The sequence below is a fragment of the Andrographis paniculata genome, unplaced genomic scaffold (assembly GCF_009805555.1).
Source record: "Andrographis paniculata isolate CXL003 unplaced genomic scaffold, ASM980555v1 Contig30END, whole genome shotgun sequence".
NCBI lineage: Eukaryota > Viridiplantae > Streptophyta > Magnoliopsida > Lamiales > Acanthaceae > Andrographis > Andrographis paniculata.
The window spans coordinates 1,978,305-1,994,810 of record NW_026137563.1 but is presented as its reverse complement, the minus strand read 5'-3'; the positions used below and the strand labels follow the sequence as shown (position 1 = coordinate 1,994,810).

General features: G+C 33.9%; 3 protein-coding genes across 7 annotated transcripts; all 3 read left to right on the top strand.

Annotated features, from left to right (window-relative positions):
* The first annotated feature begins 2,049 nt into the window (after positions 1-2,049).
* Positions 2,050-5,628, top strand: LOC127246745 (protein PSK SIMULATOR 2-like). The gene is made up of 12 exons (XM_051268278.1): positions 2,050-2,344; positions 2,434-2,715; positions 3,022-3,437; positions 3,523-3,613; positions 3,719-3,812; positions 3,902-3,999; positions 4,099-4,168; positions 4,278-4,381; positions 4,481-4,594; positions 4,668-4,744; positions 4,849-4,893; positions 4,986-5,628. The coding sequence occupies exons 2-12, from the start codon at positions 2,443-2,445 to the stop codon at positions 5,461-5,463; spliced, it is 1,860 nt and encodes a 619-aa protein (XP_051124235.1). The 5' UTR covers positions 2,050-2,344; positions 2,434-2,442; the 3' UTR covers positions 5,464-5,628.
* Positions 5,629-8,412: 2,784 nt separating this feature from the next.
* LOC127246819 (chaperone protein dnaJ 11, chloroplastic-like) lies at positions 8,413-9,223 on the top strand. The gene has a single exon (XM_051268405.1). It carries the CDS (start codon positions 8,485-8,487, stop codon positions 8,950-8,952), a length of 468 nt encoding a protein of 155 aa, XP_051124362.1. The 5' UTR covers positions 8,413-8,484; the 3' UTR covers positions 8,953-9,223.
* A 952-nt stretch (positions 9,224-10,175) lies between these two features.
* On the top strand, positions 10,176-15,612 carry LOC127246818 (uncharacterized). 5 transcript variants are annotated; one of them, XR_007837774.1, is made up of 8 exons: positions 10,178-10,583; positions 10,683-10,731; positions 10,835-10,886; positions 11,207-11,370; positions 12,031-12,141; positions 12,768-12,919; positions 13,048-13,289; positions 15,351-15,612. XR_007837774.1 is itself a non-coding variant. In XM_051268403.1 (7 exons), exons 1-7 carry the CDS (start codon positions 10,228-10,230, stop codon positions 13,073-13,075), a joined length of 858 nt encoding a protein of 285 aa, XP_051124360.1. In that variant the 5' UTR covers positions 10,176-10,227; the 3' UTR covers positions 13,076-13,399. The 5 variants fall into 5 exon arrangements, 4 of the variants coding, with proteins under 4 accessions (XP_051124360.1, XP_051124359.1, XP_051124357.1 ...); XM_051268403.1 differs by lacking the exon at positions 15,351-15,612 and having other exon boundaries at positions 10,176-10,534; positions 10,688-10,731; positions 13,048-13,399; XM_051268402.1 differs by lacking the exon at positions 15,351-15,612 and having other exon boundaries at positions 10,176-10,583; positions 13,110-13,399.
* The last annotated feature ends 894 nt before the right edge of the window (positions 15,613-16,506 follow it).

Sequence of the window (16,506 nt, the reverse complement as noted above, 5' to 3'; positions counted from 1 at the left end):
TGGGGTGGAGTTGAATAGACGATTTTTGCAATTGAATAGAATAAGAGAAGAGAACTTGGAGAAGGATTGGAGACGACTTTTCGAGACGTTCTTTTTCTATTTTTGTATTATTCTTCTTTGTCTATTTCAAAATTGAAGGCATGATGAACTTTTTCAAATGTTTTGTGTTTTCAATGTTTATGAATTCCGAGTAATTTCATTTGGTGTGAATTGATTGTTTGGGATTGAATTTGTGAGACTTTGTTTTGTTTAATTGGATATTGGGTATTTCTAATTTTTCTAATTTATGAATTTAGAAATTTTAAATTGATTATTGTGCACGTATTGATTTGTGATTTCGTAGCTAAATTGGAGATTGACACCCGTAATTGTGTAATTTTCCAATTGGTATAGCAACTTAGAGGAATACTCCAGGGAATAATTAGAATTAATTTTAAACAAATTCACATATGAATTTTATTAAATTGAATTGGGCATGTCTAATACTTAGAGATTTCGAGTCAGTAAAACTACAGTCATATCTAAAATTCTCACTCGATTAGGAAAATAGTTAACAGCCGTACCTTAGCTATCGACAAAGTTAGAAAAAATTGGTTGTAAATGCGTATTGATCAATTATAATCAATTTATCCAACTAGTCAATAAACTTAATTTTTAGTCATTTAACAAAAATAATATCCCGAACAGAGTTTAATCATCTTTGGTCATCTGCACTGCATTTTACTTTATTTTATTTAATTGAAAGAATTTATTTTCTCGTGTGAGAAACCCTCCTCACTGTATATATAATATAATTATAAATAACCAATTATTCAATATTATTACTGTTTCTTAGACTCATCAACAACAAAGCCCACTTGACTATTCGGCCCATTATAATATTTTATTATTGGGTTGGCCCGTGAATCATTAACAAATCTCAATGCTACAATAAATACAAAATGTAAGTAAAGACAAATTTGAGTACTTCCAATTTTTTTGTTGACTTAAATGTGAAAAATTAGAAAAATGTGAATATGAAAGATGCTGAGCATCAGCATATGTATGTGTAGTGGGGCCGGAAGTTAAAATTCCGACCGTAAGGTAAATAAGAACCAATGAGAAGGCGACACGCCATCCCTACAGAATGACTTTATACTTCTCTCCCATTAATTAATCGTTAGTAGTATTATTTAATAATATGATAATACAAACAGGATAAGTTGGTTTAGTCGTATAATGTATACTTTTACCAGTTTATGAAATAAACCGGCCAACCAATTTTGCGTTACACTTTTCGGCTGACCGGTTCAATTCAAACAAAGTAGGCCCCACTGTGATTTAATTGAACAGGTTGTTTTGTGAAATGACGTTTTTGACCTTGTGTGGATTTGGTTCCTGACGCGTCATCCACTCTAAAGTAGGGTAAAAATTACCCATAATGATCATACGCGACAATTGCAAAGTCAAATTTTAGGTCGGAGTTCTATAAGATAAATCAAGAAAAAAGAAATTAGTAATATTTTTGACAAAATTGATTTAAGATTTAAAACACATAACAGGGCAGGGCTAAATTTGGAAATTCAGAAAATAAAAAAACGTCAGTGAAAGAGGCGCGACATAACAGTCAACTAAATTCACCCGGCGACCGACCGACAGCGACGCCGGCGGCGACTGACTTGGCAAAGATATACTTGTCTTAAATGCGCGTCGCCACGATAAATTTATTTTCATTATTAAGTGGAAATAAGTGAATTATTTTTTTCATAATTTTATTTTTTATATCCTATTTATACGTATAATAATATATTTATAATTTATATAAAAATATTAATATGTGATTAATTTTACTAGTAAAATAAAATTGATAAATAAATATCTTTAAATAAAGTTAAATACATGTGTTTTTCCATCTAAAGTATTTTATTTACCACAAAAGGATTACACAATAAATAAAAATATTTTATAAATTTATATTAAAATACAAAAAGATATTACTTGCAATAAATAGTGGGATCAAATAAATATATATGTTTTTTGTAATTTAAATTTTCCCAATAATGGAAGAAACAAGCATACATGTAATGTAAACACTCTTCAAATATACAAAAGATGTTGAATTTTGTTTTGGAAGAAAGGGCGAAGGAAGTCAAGAGTTCACTACTTGTGATGACCCCGTGTTTCGTGTCTCTTCTACTTCTCCCTATTCATTAAATTCAACGAACTCCGTTTAATTTAATGGCTGTTGATCCGATCCCATTTATCCCACCAGATTTTCACGCGGTTTCATCACACCACCGCCGCCGCCGCCGCCGATTGCTTGATTGAAAAACTGATTGTTGAAACCCTAATTTTCTCGATACAGGTTTAGTAAATAATTTTTTTGATTTCTGGTGGTTAGTTCTTTTTCAATTTCTATCTTCTCTCAAATTGGGGTTAAATTCGGTGCTTTAGGTGTACGCAATGGGAGCGGTTTGTTCCGGCGGAGGAGTTCGGAAGAAGAAAACTGGGGAATCAATTGGCGCCGAGCACGTTAAAAACTCATCAGGATTTTCAGGGAAGCTGAGATCCATCGGGAGTTACGGGAAGAAGAACGATGCGTCACTTGCGTATGCTGAAGAAATTAAAGGTTTCGAAAATATTTCCCGGAATTTACACGATTCCGGCGAGCTGCACTATTTGTCCATTTCCCGGGAATTGAAGCCATCAACGCCGGCCAGAACGCCGCCCGCCAAGGTTTCTATCTGTCTCTGTATCACAGATTCCTAAATTTTCACTACTCCCTTCTTTAGCATCGCCTGAAATTAGAAATTCAGTTGAAATGTTGTATTTGATGGTTCTAGGTTTTTCAGAATGTCTCAGAAATGAGAATTTTTTCAGCCTTCGTAGAAAATTTTCATTAAGTATAATTGTTGCTGTATATCTAACCGTGATCTTCATAAGGCAATTGCCCCTGTTTGCATAGCTGTTCAAATACCCTAACCCTAGAATTGGAGAAGATGATTGCTTAAGATTGATACTAGTTGTTTGTTATTGTTGTAGGCACCTCAAGGGGCTTCGTTTCTCGGGAAGGCGGGGATCGTCGGGCTAGAGAAAGCCGTGGAAGTTCTTGATACGCTAGGCAGCAGCATGACGAATTTAAACTCCGGCGGATTCACCACCGGCGTGACTTCCAGGGGAAACCGAGTATCCATACTAGCTTTCGAGGTTGCGAATACCATAGCCAAAGGTGCAAACCTGGTACAATCCTTGTCCAAGGAAAATGTCAAGTTTCTCAAGAAGGAAATTCTTAATTCCGAAGGCGTGCGCCAGCTGGTCTCCACGGACATGAATGAGCTTCTCCGGATTGCGGCTGCTGACAAAAGGGAAGAATTCAATGTCTTCTCTGCGGAGGTTATCAGATTCGGGAATCTATGTAAAGACCCTCAATGGCACCATCTGGACAGATATTTTGATAAGTAAGCGCCGCCTCATTAATTAGCCTGTTCGATTATTTATTCTGAGGTTAATTAATTTTCAATCGGATACCTCCAAATTTGCTAGATTGGATTCAGATCCCGACGCACATAGGCAATCGAGAGAAGCCTCGCAGATGACAATGCAAGAACTGACCGCATTAGCTCAACATACCTCGGTGTGTTTTACCTGCTTTGCGTATTGTTAACATCCTCCATGAGTTCTACGGAATAATCAAATAAAATCCACCGTCGAAAATGATTGAAGATGTACTAATATGCAGGAATTGTACCATGAGCTGCATGCGCTAGATAGATTCAATCAAGATTATCAACGGAAGCTAGAAGAAGTTGATTCATTGCACCTTCCTCGAAGAGGTGCCTAATTTTTCCATCGTCAATTATGGCCGACCTTTAATTAAACGTTGATCTATTGAACCTTTTTGGCATGCTTTATGACACGGTAGGAGAGGGTCTTGCAATGCTACATAGCGAGCTGAAACATCAACGTAAACTTGTGAGGAACTTGAAAAAGAAATCCCTATGGTCAAAAAGTTTGGAGCAGGTACGCAATTACATCATAACCCTCTGCCAGATTGCGATAAATGTAACTAGAGATAGCTATAAACAATCGATTATATTATAGTATATTGGTCACGTCTAGGTTGTTGAAAAGCTTGTCGATGTCGTTACTTTCATACATCAAGAAATTTCAGAAGCGTTTGGAGACAATGGTAAGAAATGAACTACAAAAATTATGTTATCCTACACGAATTTGTTAACTTTGATGATTTCGTATAGAACAAAATTGTCTATGTGACTCTGACTTCTCGAATGTTGCAGGGTTGCCATCAACTGTAAAGGCTTCGACTACTAAACCAGAAAGACTCGGCACAGCAGGTCTCGCTCTGCATTACGCTAACATAATTACTCAAATCGACAACATTGTGAGTTGTATTCAAGACTTTCAGTTTTTACTACAGCGACGAGCATGTTAATTTCAATTCCTAATATATATGATTGTTTTATTTTATTTTTTTTTAAAGGCCTCCCGCCCCACATCCCTTCCTCCCAATGTGAGAGATACACTGTACAACGGTTTGCCACCAATGGTTAAGATTGCCCTCCGCACCCGACTCCAGATTGACACTAACGAAGAGGTTGGTTTCGTATACATTTCATGTTTCTATGTTGTCTCAATTTCCTCTCCATATTGATGTTGTCTTGTTCCAGATGACTGTCTCCCAAATCAAAGCTGAGATGGAAAAATCTCTCCACTGGCTCGTTCCAGTCGCAACGGATACAACCAGGCACCGACACACCCTCTTTCTTACATTCTACAAAAATGATCCCCACCCGAATTTACGACTCATTCCTAAACTAACACAATTCTTTTCTTGTAATCGAAAAACAGGGCTCATCAAGGATTCGGATGGGTCGGAGAGTGGGCCAACACTGGGTGAGTCACTGACTCACTCCCGTTCGATCTACGTTCTACCTTAAACCCGAATGCACGAGCTTATAATCTCCATCGATGTTTTTTTATTGCAGCAACGAACTCGGGACAAAACCTGCGGCATCAAACTCCCTGATCCGACTGCAGACGCTCTACCACGCCGACAAGCAGAAGGTGGAGTCGAGCATTCTCGACCTGGTAACGTGGCTGCACCGCCTCATCAGCCTCGTAAGAGACAACGGGCTCAGGGCTGCGCCATTGCGCCCTACCAATACGGTCGTGAATTCCCATACCTCGACGAGCTATGCCAGGACAGGTCGAATCCAGCTGTCGATGGAGGACCGGATCCTTCTGGAAGACGTGACGAATCGGCGGAAACTCGTGCCGGGATTGAGCAAGAGCCAGGAGTTCGTTGTGGCGGCGAAAAATACGAAGAGCAAAGTTTGGGCATTGAGCAGAAGTACAGGAAGCTCCCCGAGAAGAAGCGTGAGGAATGAAAAGGTTAGTAATGTGTTGGATGTATTGGACGGCCTGGATTCGTCCTTCTCGGTTCCATCCGACGGCCAGAGATGAAGAATGTAGTTCATTCTTTTATTTGATTCTGTGGTAATTAAATGTTTGTGTGTTGGATGGATCGGATGAATGTTTTTGTAAGATATTCTGTTGTATGTATAAAGATTGATTTGAATTATTAGTAACGAAAATTCTAATAATATTTACCCAAAATTTTACAAATTATATTAGGCTCTTTTTTTTATTACCATACAATTTATAATTTGTTATAAAATTATTATTTCATTTAACGTCATATCATATCAAACGTGGAATGCATCCAGATTGTCTGGTTCATTCGTGACATTCTCAGTTTTTATATGGTCCTGATCAACTTTAGTGTATGTAATTTAATGAATAAATTTTGAAAGTGAACTATGGTTGATTTATACCCAACTATATATGTTCAATGTTATTTAATCAAATGCTACCTTTGTTTTAAAATTTGCTCTGTTATTAGGGTGCCTCGATTTTATTTATTTTTCTGTATTTTTATGATGTGTTTATTTTATAAAATAGTTTGAGGAAATATTTTTATATTAGATATAGAAAATTGTAGACATAATATAAAAATAATAAACATATATAATATATTAATTTTTTTTAGAAATATATTTCTTTTTTTCAAAAAAAAAAAAAAACACACACACACTTACTTTTATATACATTTTAATTTTTATCATTCCACAGTACAATCTTATTTAAATCAAAAGAAAGCGAAAGACTAAAAAAGAAATTGCATTATATTACTGAAATTCGATTTGTTTGATATTGCAATTTATTTTTTTTAATTCTAATATAAATAATATTTTCATTTAATATTTTATAAAAGTATATATTTTTTATAATAGTAAAACAATTAGTTTTAAATATAAATCAAACTTACATAATACATACATTATCGCTTCCCATTAGCCTATACTTTCATTTTTCGTTTTTTTATTTTATTTTATTTTATTTATTTAGGTAAGTTAAAAATTATCTCATCCCAATCCCCATATGCGAGTGAAAGTAGGGATGGAATGACCAATTTCCCTTCTTATATGCCCCTTCACGCATCTCAAATCACCACTCTAATTTTGATTTTTAAATCAAAATTAGACAAACACATTCACTCAAAGTATTTGTCCTTTTAAAAAATATATAAATATATCAAGTAAAATATTGATAATGACATAATTTTTCAAAAAACAAATGTTAACTTTTATATTAAGGAAAAAAAAAAAAAAACCAAACTATCCAAATAAAACTCTCAAAGTGGACAAGGATACACCTTGTACGAGGGTGTTATTTAATTACAAAAATTAAATAATAGAAATGATACATTGTTACAGGCACAATACGAGTGTCCCACCAAAAGAAAAACAGCTCCAATAATATACTTTTGGAGTATTAACTTGTATTTTAATATTGGTTTAAATATAATACATTAATAAATTTCTTTTTTATTTATAAAACACTACACTTAATGGATAAATTTTATCTACCCTTGAAGAATTATTACATACATGAATGGCACCATGTTGCATTGGATTCGAATAAGACAAGTTAAATGCGTTGGCACATGCTATGCTGACCAATCATAATTTTTAATATTATTTATTTCAAAATTTCAGATTTCTTTTATTGCAATAAATAATAAAATTAATAATAAAAAACAGTGACAGCATCATTATCCCTTTTGAATTTCATTATATATATATATATTTTTTTTTAAATTCTAAATTCAACTCAATTTTTTTTCTTTGTTCTTTGTTCTTTTATGTGTATGCTCGGTTGATAAATTTCAGCAACTATTAATTCAATATTCTCCTCAAGTGACAGCAAAGTTAGGCTTTACATTTAATTAATGCAAATTAAAAGTCAAACATTTTGGATTAGCATCATATTATCATTTTTAAAGATTCATTAGGTAATATATATATATATATAAAATAATAATAATAATAATTAGAAGAAGAACAAAACTTTATTTAATCACCAATCATGTAAACTCTATTATTGAAGGTAATAGTAATTCAATCTATATTTAGCATATATATAATATATATATATATATATATATATTTAGTTTTTTTTTTTGAACATTATTTTATTGAATGCACAAATTCCGATGCCGACATTGATTACTCAGCGACACGTCATACACACAGTTTCGATTTATTACAAATGTACTATCAAAAGGATGAGAATAAAATCCTACGATATATTTGCACACCTATTATAATTTTTTCAATGTTAAATAAATATAGAAATTTATTGTCCATGATACAATTCCAAACTGTGGTCTGTGAACATATTGTATAAACGAAAATGTTACTATTTTAATTTAATTAATAATAATTAGTTTAAATATTATATTAAATTAATTATTTCTCAAACTATGAACTGATTCCAAAGCAGCCTCTTACGTCGTGCCAGCTGTCCCTATCCAATAGAAACACGTGGCGGTGAAGATTAAGCTATTTATTGTCAGATTGCTAACGGGAATCCCACCGCCATGCTTGCCTTCATTAATGTCTCCCAATAAATTATATGTCTGTACAAAAATTTGTCAATAGATGTAACTTTAAAATAAACTTTAGGAAACAGATCAGCAAATTACACTAAATTAAATACTAATTAATTTCGTATGTTTTAGAAGTGTTATTTTGTTAAATATAGGAAAAATTTCCCACATTCAGTGGCGTTGATGCTACCGATGAATGGAAGAAGATTCATTGGTCACAGACAAGTTTATGAAAACTATTCCCTACATTTATTTAAAAATAAATAAAGCCATTATTTATTAAATAGTAGTATTTATATATAAATTTATTTTTATATATCTTATCCTTCAGCTTTATTGTCCCCTTGTGGTGTTTTAATTTTTTAAAATTCTAATATATAAATATATTGCCACATATTCCACGTCATCCGGATAAAACTTGAGTCACACAATCACAGCCTACTAGTATAAATACCCGTCCCTAGAATGACTGCAAATCGTATCGGCATTCAAAACCACAAGCTAAATCCCCAAATCGAAATTCAATCTATCTCATGTCGTTCACGGCGCCCAATCGCATCTCCGGCCACAATTTGAGGTCAATTCCGCCGCCGTACTCATCGAGCATCCGTCAATCGCTGCGAGTTTCAGCCGTCGCCGGCTGCGCCGGTTCCACAGCAGAGAGGGGAAAAATGACCGAGCTCTCCCAGGCGGCATCGCTGTACGAAGTTCTAGGGATTCGAACCTGCGCGACGCTTCCGGAGATCAAATCTGCCTACAGGAAGCTCGCCAGAGTTGTGCATCCAGACATCGCGTCCAGCCGCGGCGAAGACGGCGAGTCGTCGGGAAACGAATTTATGCGAGTGCACGCGGCGTACTCTACTCTGTCGGATCCGGAGAAGCGCGCGATGTACGATAGCTCGCTGTTCCGGCGACGGAGGACGGCGGTTTCTCTAGGCAGCGGTTATTCTGGAGCAGCGAGTCCGCGGAGGCGAACTTGGGAGACTGACCAGTGCTGGTAGGAGATCTAATTCGAAATTTGTGGCTCCGATTTCGATTTCGAGTAACTGATTCTGTACAGGCTTTTCCCACGCAAATATTATGAGCTTGATCTCGTCTTCTTTATTAAACCGACAGATCGAATTGCTCTGTGTAAATATAGCAATGGAAGTGTAGAGGGTATTTGTCGCGAATCTTCTTCTCTGTTGTTTCGATTTCGATCTTCAGTGTTAGTATTGACTTTTAACAGTTGTAATTTGTAACTTGACGATTGGATGATATTGGTTGGATCAAGTACCTTCGGCCCACAAGTAGTAGTAGTATTTAATTGGAAATGTCACGTTAAATAATAATAGAATTTTAAATATAAAAAAATAATCGATTTCTGTAACTGTATTTTAAATAAATTAAAAAAAGGGGTTGTTTTCTAATAATATTGTAAAATTAAGTAAATATCCAATATTTTGTTTTAGAAAGATTACTTACAATTAATAATAAATTACTCAAACAAATCACATTGGAGTTTTTACAAAGTTACAAATTTCCTGTACTAGTTGAAAGTGACCATTACTTTGTTGTGACCTCTAATTTAAAACTTCTGTTTGTTCAATTGTACTTGTATTTGTGTGTGTAATTATTAAATATAATATTTTCGTATGGAAAAAAAATGTAATTATATAATAAAAAATTGAAAAGTTCAAATAGCACAAAGTAAAATTTTGATTCAGCATTTGAGAATTATTATTAGTAGAGGTATAAAATCTGAGGTTGGATGTGAAATTATTATAAATTGAAAATTTATTTTTTACAGTTTTTATTCTTTAAACTTTATTTATTTATTAACTTTTCTATAAATAACTTTATATTTTACTCCCTCCGTCTCAAATACCATACAATATTTATTTTTTGGTATATCTCAAATACCCTGCAATATTTTTAAAATATAAAATAATTAATTAGATTTAATTTTTACCTCACACTTTATCCCTTCGCATCATTCAAATAAAAAAATAAAATATGTATTTATCTCTCTATCACATTACATAATTTTTAAATTATCTTACTTAATACTACTCACCTTAAATATTGCATCTTGTTTGGGAACATGGAGTATTTGATACACCTCCACGTGACATGTTTGGATGTGTGAAACTCTAATACAAATAATTTTCTCTGTAAATAATCAAGGAATAGAGATAACTGAGCCCAGTTTAAATGGCGACGGCCCAATTCAGATTGGCCCAAATAAAGCGTTACATTTCAGCAACTCCGGCCAGCTCTCCGTACAGCGGAGAACAATGGCTCACATGGTGAGGCCGTTGATTCAGTGGCCGTGGAGGCGTTGCGTTCGCACCTCCACCACCGCCATCTCTCACTTACCAATGCTCGGTTCGGCTTCCACATCCGCCGTTACGATTATTCGGTTCTGTGGATTGTTCTCTATCTATGACCGCGAAGTCCATTTCCGATCCCGTGGTCTTAAATCGCGTGACGTTGCTGCGCCATTCGATGTTGAGGAGAGTGAGGATGAATCATCTGACAGTAGCGGAGCCAAGAAGAGCCGCAATGAGAGAAAGCGCGAGGCACGACGCGCTGTACGCTGGGGTATGGAACTGGCTAGCTTTTCTAATTCTCAAATCAAACGTATTCTTAGGTATTGTTTCGAGAAAGTTGCTTTATGTGTTCTACTTTTCGAAACTTAGAGTAGATGTATCGGCTGCTAAGGATTTGATTATTGCTTGCTTGCGCGCAGAGTAGCTTCACTTGAACAAGAAGTATATGATGCTCTTATGTTAGTGAAGGTAATTAATTTGTATTCATATTTATTTTTTCGTCTTAATTGGAATACTTGACTGGTTTTTACTATTTTTGTGTATCCATAACACGTTTGTTTTGTTATCTCAGAGACTAGGTCGTGATGTTCGGGAAGGAAAGAGAAGACAATACAATTATATAGGTGAGAAAGGATTGCAAAAGTTTTTTCTCAAAGAAGCAAATTTGATGTGTTGAGTCAAGTTAGATTTTCATTCATTAGCTATTAGACATCTAAGAAGGAAGATATTTTGAGCGTTTAAATAGAGTTGCAACTTCCAGCTGCATGTCATAGTAGGTCTCTCTATGGGGTTGCAGCCTTCTGTGTGAAGAAAATTATCTTTTGCTATTTAGTATAAGATTGTGGTCATTATAAAAAATGTCATTCATTTGCAATGATATATAAAGTTTTATTTATTTTATTTTATTTTTATTATTATATTTGCTTGAAACTGGACATGGCAGGAAGACTGCTGCGGGAAGTAGAACCTGAACTCATGGATAGTTTAATTCAGGCCACAAAGGATGGTGATCAGAACCCATTTAAAAAATTTGCTAGTGAGGAAGCACTGTCAGATGATGGTGAGGAAGAGGGAGAAGAAGAAGTCTCAGATGAGCATGAAGAAGAGGTACAAAATATCAACACTGCTTAGCTATATTGTGAGGTTAATGAAAAGCAAAGCTCCATTATTAATTTTCAAGTTTACTTGTTATGTATACTGGGATTCTTCTAACTTACTGGTGGGATTGTATGCTTGCATTAGATTGGTGGCGTATGAGAAAATGATAATAATACTAAATCTCTTCATTGTTGAACACAAATAAAGTGTGTTTTATAGAATAGGTGAATGGTCTCAAGTGATGTCAACTTTCACATTCCATCCTACCCTGTTGATGCCGCATTGGTCATACATGGTAATAAAAACATTGATGTGATATAAATACGTGCTTAATTTGTATAGCTTATTTACCTAGTGTGCCTTCAAAGAGTAAAGGCCGCAGGTCCCCACCTTTGAAAAAAAATTCGCATTCCTTGTTAGCGGTTCGGTTCCAGTGTTACAATGCTGGTAATTTTCTGGTTTGTGGTTGAGCAGGTCTTAGTCTAGTTATCTCTATTTTTGTGTCAGCATGATGCAGAGCTCTGTATGTACCTCACAATTACAACCTCCATGATTGATTTTGAGATGTAGATTCGTTTGTCCTTTCAGGATACTTTACTACAAACACAAACATTTCATTTTTGTATATTATGCTTGTGTGAACATATCTTGCCACTGCTTGCTTCACAGGATCCCTTGAGCGTTGCAGTTGCTATCCGATGGTACGATGGCCTGATCGCTAAGAACACTACCATCACCAATGAAATTTATTCACTGCAAGATGTTGATTTTGATCGACAGGTTAGTTTGTTCTGATTATATCGGATAACGTAAATGTGCAGCAGCAGTAATCAAAACTTTATTTAAGGTTAGATGCGTTTCATCGTTGCCCATAGAGCTCATTCTCAACCTAAGAATTTATTATGAGATGCTTTTTTGTTTTGTGCTCCCACACGACATGCTTCAAAATTACCTATCCTTGTATGGTGGCCATTGTCAGTTTACTAGACACTTGTGTCACAGTAGTCCATAAATAGCTTTAAATTATTTGTTTAGACATTTGTGCGTGTCAAGCTGTATATTTTTTTATACCTGACCACAATTTTGTTGTGATAGATTGAACTGAATGCCAACTTTCTAAATGTAACTTGAGAACATGGTAAAAGGAAAGGAAAATTGAAATGGAACCTTTTCAGTCCTCTGGTTATAGGAGGATCTTAGAATGAGATGGCTATTTTTAAGTTTCTCAAAATAATACTTGCTACTAAATCTTCAATCATATTTCAAGTGCTAACAAGAACGCTCAACTAAATAAACAATCGTAGTCACACACCCTCATTTTAGAACGAGGTTCTTTATTTAACCCATTATATGCCTGCCCTTTCAAAAAAATGTCTCTGATATTTTGTCACTATCTTAATATCTAGGAGCTTCGACAATTGGTCAGGAAAGTGCATGCTAGCCTAGAGGCTGAAGCCAGTTTAGAGGACCATGGAAAGCCTATTACTGCAGCTGTGAAAGCTAGAAGATCTCTCATGCAGTTTCTCCAGCATGTTGCCAAGCAACTCCCAGATGAATGGTATGTGGATTTGCTGCTTTTGTAGTGGTCAATGAATAAAGTGTATCACAGAAAAGTGTGTTAGCTGTCGCCTCTCTTGCTAATCTATCAATCACCCTAATTTAATCGTGCATTTTCCCACTGTCCAGTGCAATAAATAGGTTTCATTATGAGTAGTGCTGCATCATCTATCAGCTCTTGCATTCTACAGAATGGATGGTGGCATCAGATCGTCATAGTTAGTATGCTGATGAGAAAAGATGCTGGACGAGACTTCACTTGTCCATGATAATTTGTCAGAACCTTCAATTGATTATTGTTATTGCTGCGGGCTCTGAATGGATATGGTGATGGATTTTCTGACCTGCACACACCCAATCCATGATAAGAAGTAAGATATTTACATTATTGTTACATGCTAGTTTTATACAGCTGTTTTTTCGGCATTTTATAGTATGTTCTCATCTGATGAATTGAAAAATATCTATTCATTAAGCTCCATCTTAAACTGTTTGAGATATGCACACACACTTTCTGCATTTTTAGAGCTCAAAAATCAAAATCATTTTATGTTAATAAGTTAGATATAAACTTTGAAGCCCTAGATCTGCCTAGTGTTGCGAAAAAAACCCGACTTCCTTCATCTGTTATTGTTTGTCTCTATTCTTTATAGTTTGCATATTTACTAAAATTCGAAGGTTGGATCCTGATCAACAACTAAAACAAAACTTTGTGTTCCAACCTGATATGCTGACAGTCCAACTTGGGTCACTATTCTAAGTAGCAGGAAAGTAATTTGCTGCAGCATATGGAATCACACTAAAATTTCATTTAGATAATGATATGAAAGTGATCTAAGTTTAGATTTTGATGCAAGTAGCCAGATTATATTTTAATTTTTACATATATAGTGTTAAATTTATTACTATTATTTTTGTGCCGAGATCAATCGTAGTATGTGTTTAGATTATTGGTAATTCATCTGTGCTATTTTTTATATTTTATTTGCATGGTGTTGTTAATCTCAAGCAGCATCGTATCCGCCATCGGGAACATGGCACTGGATAAGATAGGTCCACTAGACTTATCCAGAAACACTGCAACTTTTTTCTACTTTATGAAGTTGTGTCTCGGAAGATGTTATTTTTTATGTTATCGAAATGAATACATGAACTTTCAAGAAAAGTAAATAAATTTTGTTCTCGTGTTCAACTCAATTCAATTCAGCTTTTTTGAGTTTGCTGAGTTAAATGAGCCGAACATGAAGATGATTTTAAATTCCTTGTTTAAGAACAGAATTGAGCTTTGTTCACAAATGTTTGGACAATCTGTGGACAAAACATATGAACGCAGGCTGGGCTATTATTAAAATACTTTTGTGATATTGTTTAATAATTTGCAAGTATGGCTGCTTCCATTAGTATCCCTCCCACCTGCTTCCCGTAAATACATATATAAATATAGTTTGATGGAATGAATTAATTAATGATGTGGGGGGCATTGCAAGAGGCAAGATGTCAGTTGTCTTAGAGTGAGAAAATGAGGATAGATGAGAATGCTAGTGGCTAAGATTCAGTTCATGTGTCTTTCTCTCTGGGTTATACATTTATTGTCTTGCACTACCCCACACTTAAGATATTTGTAGTGCTAATCAGTGCACAATACTTAACTTTACCATGCCTTGGGTTGATTGTTTCAGTATATGAGTTGTTCCATATATATATACATATATATATATATATTTTAAAATATAAAAACCAAGAATTTGTTTTCATTTCACATTAAAATCTAAAATATAAATTTATTTTATAAATAGGTGTAATTATAATTGATATATATATGTAAGTTATAACTTGTCAACAGTACGCACATTTAATATAAAAGTAGGTGAATGGAATGGAGTCAATATATTATATGATCATCATAAATAATGCATGTATTTATTTTTGTTTCTGTGAAGCTATTCAGTCAGTCAGTCGTTTGGTAATTGTCTTTGTCTCATCCCAGTCGTCTTCAGTTAATTGAATTTGAATTTGAATCTGAATATTAATAATATTATTATTTTTTTTATTAAAAAAACAAAAAACAAAAGTTGGTTTCTTTATGACATAAATTAAAAGGCAGCATTAGCTATTTGGCTAGGATTGGGATTTGAATGGACATGTAATAATAATAATAATAATAGTACTCTCTTTCTTTCTATTTATCTAATTATTTATTTTCTGTATTATAGATTTTTTAATATTAATATTATATTTAATATACTAATAAATAAGTAATAGACAATTATATCTTTAAAATATTAATAGTATTTCATATGATATTGTTGTCACAAAATTTTAACTGTAGTAATTTGTTAAATTTATAGGGGGATTTCTATTACAGTAAATAAATAAATTTGAGACGAATTAAAATTAATAAATTGATTCTGGAATAATAAATGATGTTGCAGATGTAGTTGCAGCCCTACCCAAATGGGTGTGATTGCAGGTTGGCCCAAGTGGACACAGACAAGATAAGAGAGGTTTGGCTGCCTGAACCTGAACGTAAACCTAAACCTGAACCATAAACATCCCCATTCCCCACTACTATCTACCTATTCACTCTGTGTATGGTTAATGATTGGATTTATTATTTCAAATTTAAATGAAATCGGCCTTGTATGTTATATACTTTAGAACAAAATTTGTAATTAATAATATCAAATTTTAGTCCGAAGTGAATAGAACAAGAAAATTTATTTATATTTCAATCGTATAATTGAAATTATACTTAGAAGTCATCATGTTTATTAGAAAAGGTCTAATGATGATAAATGGCTGACTCACTAAGATTAAGATATATGTAGTTTGGTTTATATACATATATAAATTGAAATTTCTAGTACCTTTTATTTGGAAAAAAAATACTATATTATATATTTACCACATATCATATTAAAATTTTATTATTTACTACATTGTATGAGGTCTACTCAATGCTAGATGCAGAGACGCATAATAGATCGCTGTCCCGTGTTTTTTTGAAACGAGGTCCTCGGTAACGCCGTACCTCGACGTGACATGAGCGGAAAAGGGGTAATAATAATAATAATAATAATAGTGTCTGAAACTTGTATAGTTCTATTGGAGCTCATGTGTTTAATGACCTCAAATTAAATTTTAAAAAAACATGCTTTATTAGCATATATATATATATATATGTTAACCTATGCTCGTGACTCTGACCTCCTTTCTTTTCCTTTTCTTTATTTCTTTATAGATGCATGTTTGTTATCTTTATGCCCAATTCCTACTATTTCAACTTGTCCTCTTTCGGCAAAAATATATATATATATAACCCTAATCCCTATTTTCCCAGCACATGATGATCCATCGAACCAACTTACATGCTGCCTGCTTAGGGCTTGTGTATATGGGTACCTTTTATATATTCCCATTTTAATAATCATCATTCAATTAATAACAATAATAATTTAAATGTATACACATATGATGACAATCCCAAGAGGTCTGTTAGTTTTAGGACAACTGACGCATAGGTATCAAAAGTTTGAAGATTCAACCTCTGTCCGGGTTTCATGGGATTTTCGTCACTATACAAAACAT

Bases quoted from the DNA above. Each gene is read 5' to 3' on its own strand.
- LOC127246745 (XM_051268278.1), top strand. From the start codon at position 2,443: ATGGGAGCGGTTTGTTCCGGCGGAGGAGTTCGGAAGAAGAAAACTGGG. The intron at 3,614-3,718 runs GTGTGTTTTACC...ACTAATATGCAG, and splicing joins CATTAGCTCAACATACCTCG to GAATTGTACCATGAGCTGCA. The intron at 4,595-4,667 runs GTTGGTTTCGTA...GTCTTGTTCCAG, and splicing joins AGATTGACACTAACGAAGAG to ATGACTGTCTCCCAAATCAA.
- LOC127246819 (XM_051268405.1), top strand. From the start codon at position 8,485: ATGTCGTTCACGGCGCCCAATCGCATCTCCGGCCACAATTTGAGGTCA.
- LOC127246818 (XM_051268400.1), top strand. From the start codon at position 10,228: ATGGCTCACATGGTGAGGCCGTTGATTCAGTGGCCGTGGAGGCGTTGC. The intron at 10,732-10,834 runs GTAATTAATTTG...TTGTTATCTCAG, and splicing joins ATGCTCTTATGTTAGTGAAG to AGACTAGGTCGTGATGTTCG. The intron at 11,371-12,030 runs GTACAAAATATC...CTTGCTTCACAG, and splicing joins CAGATGAGCATGAAGAAGAG to GATCCCTTGAGCGTTGCAGT.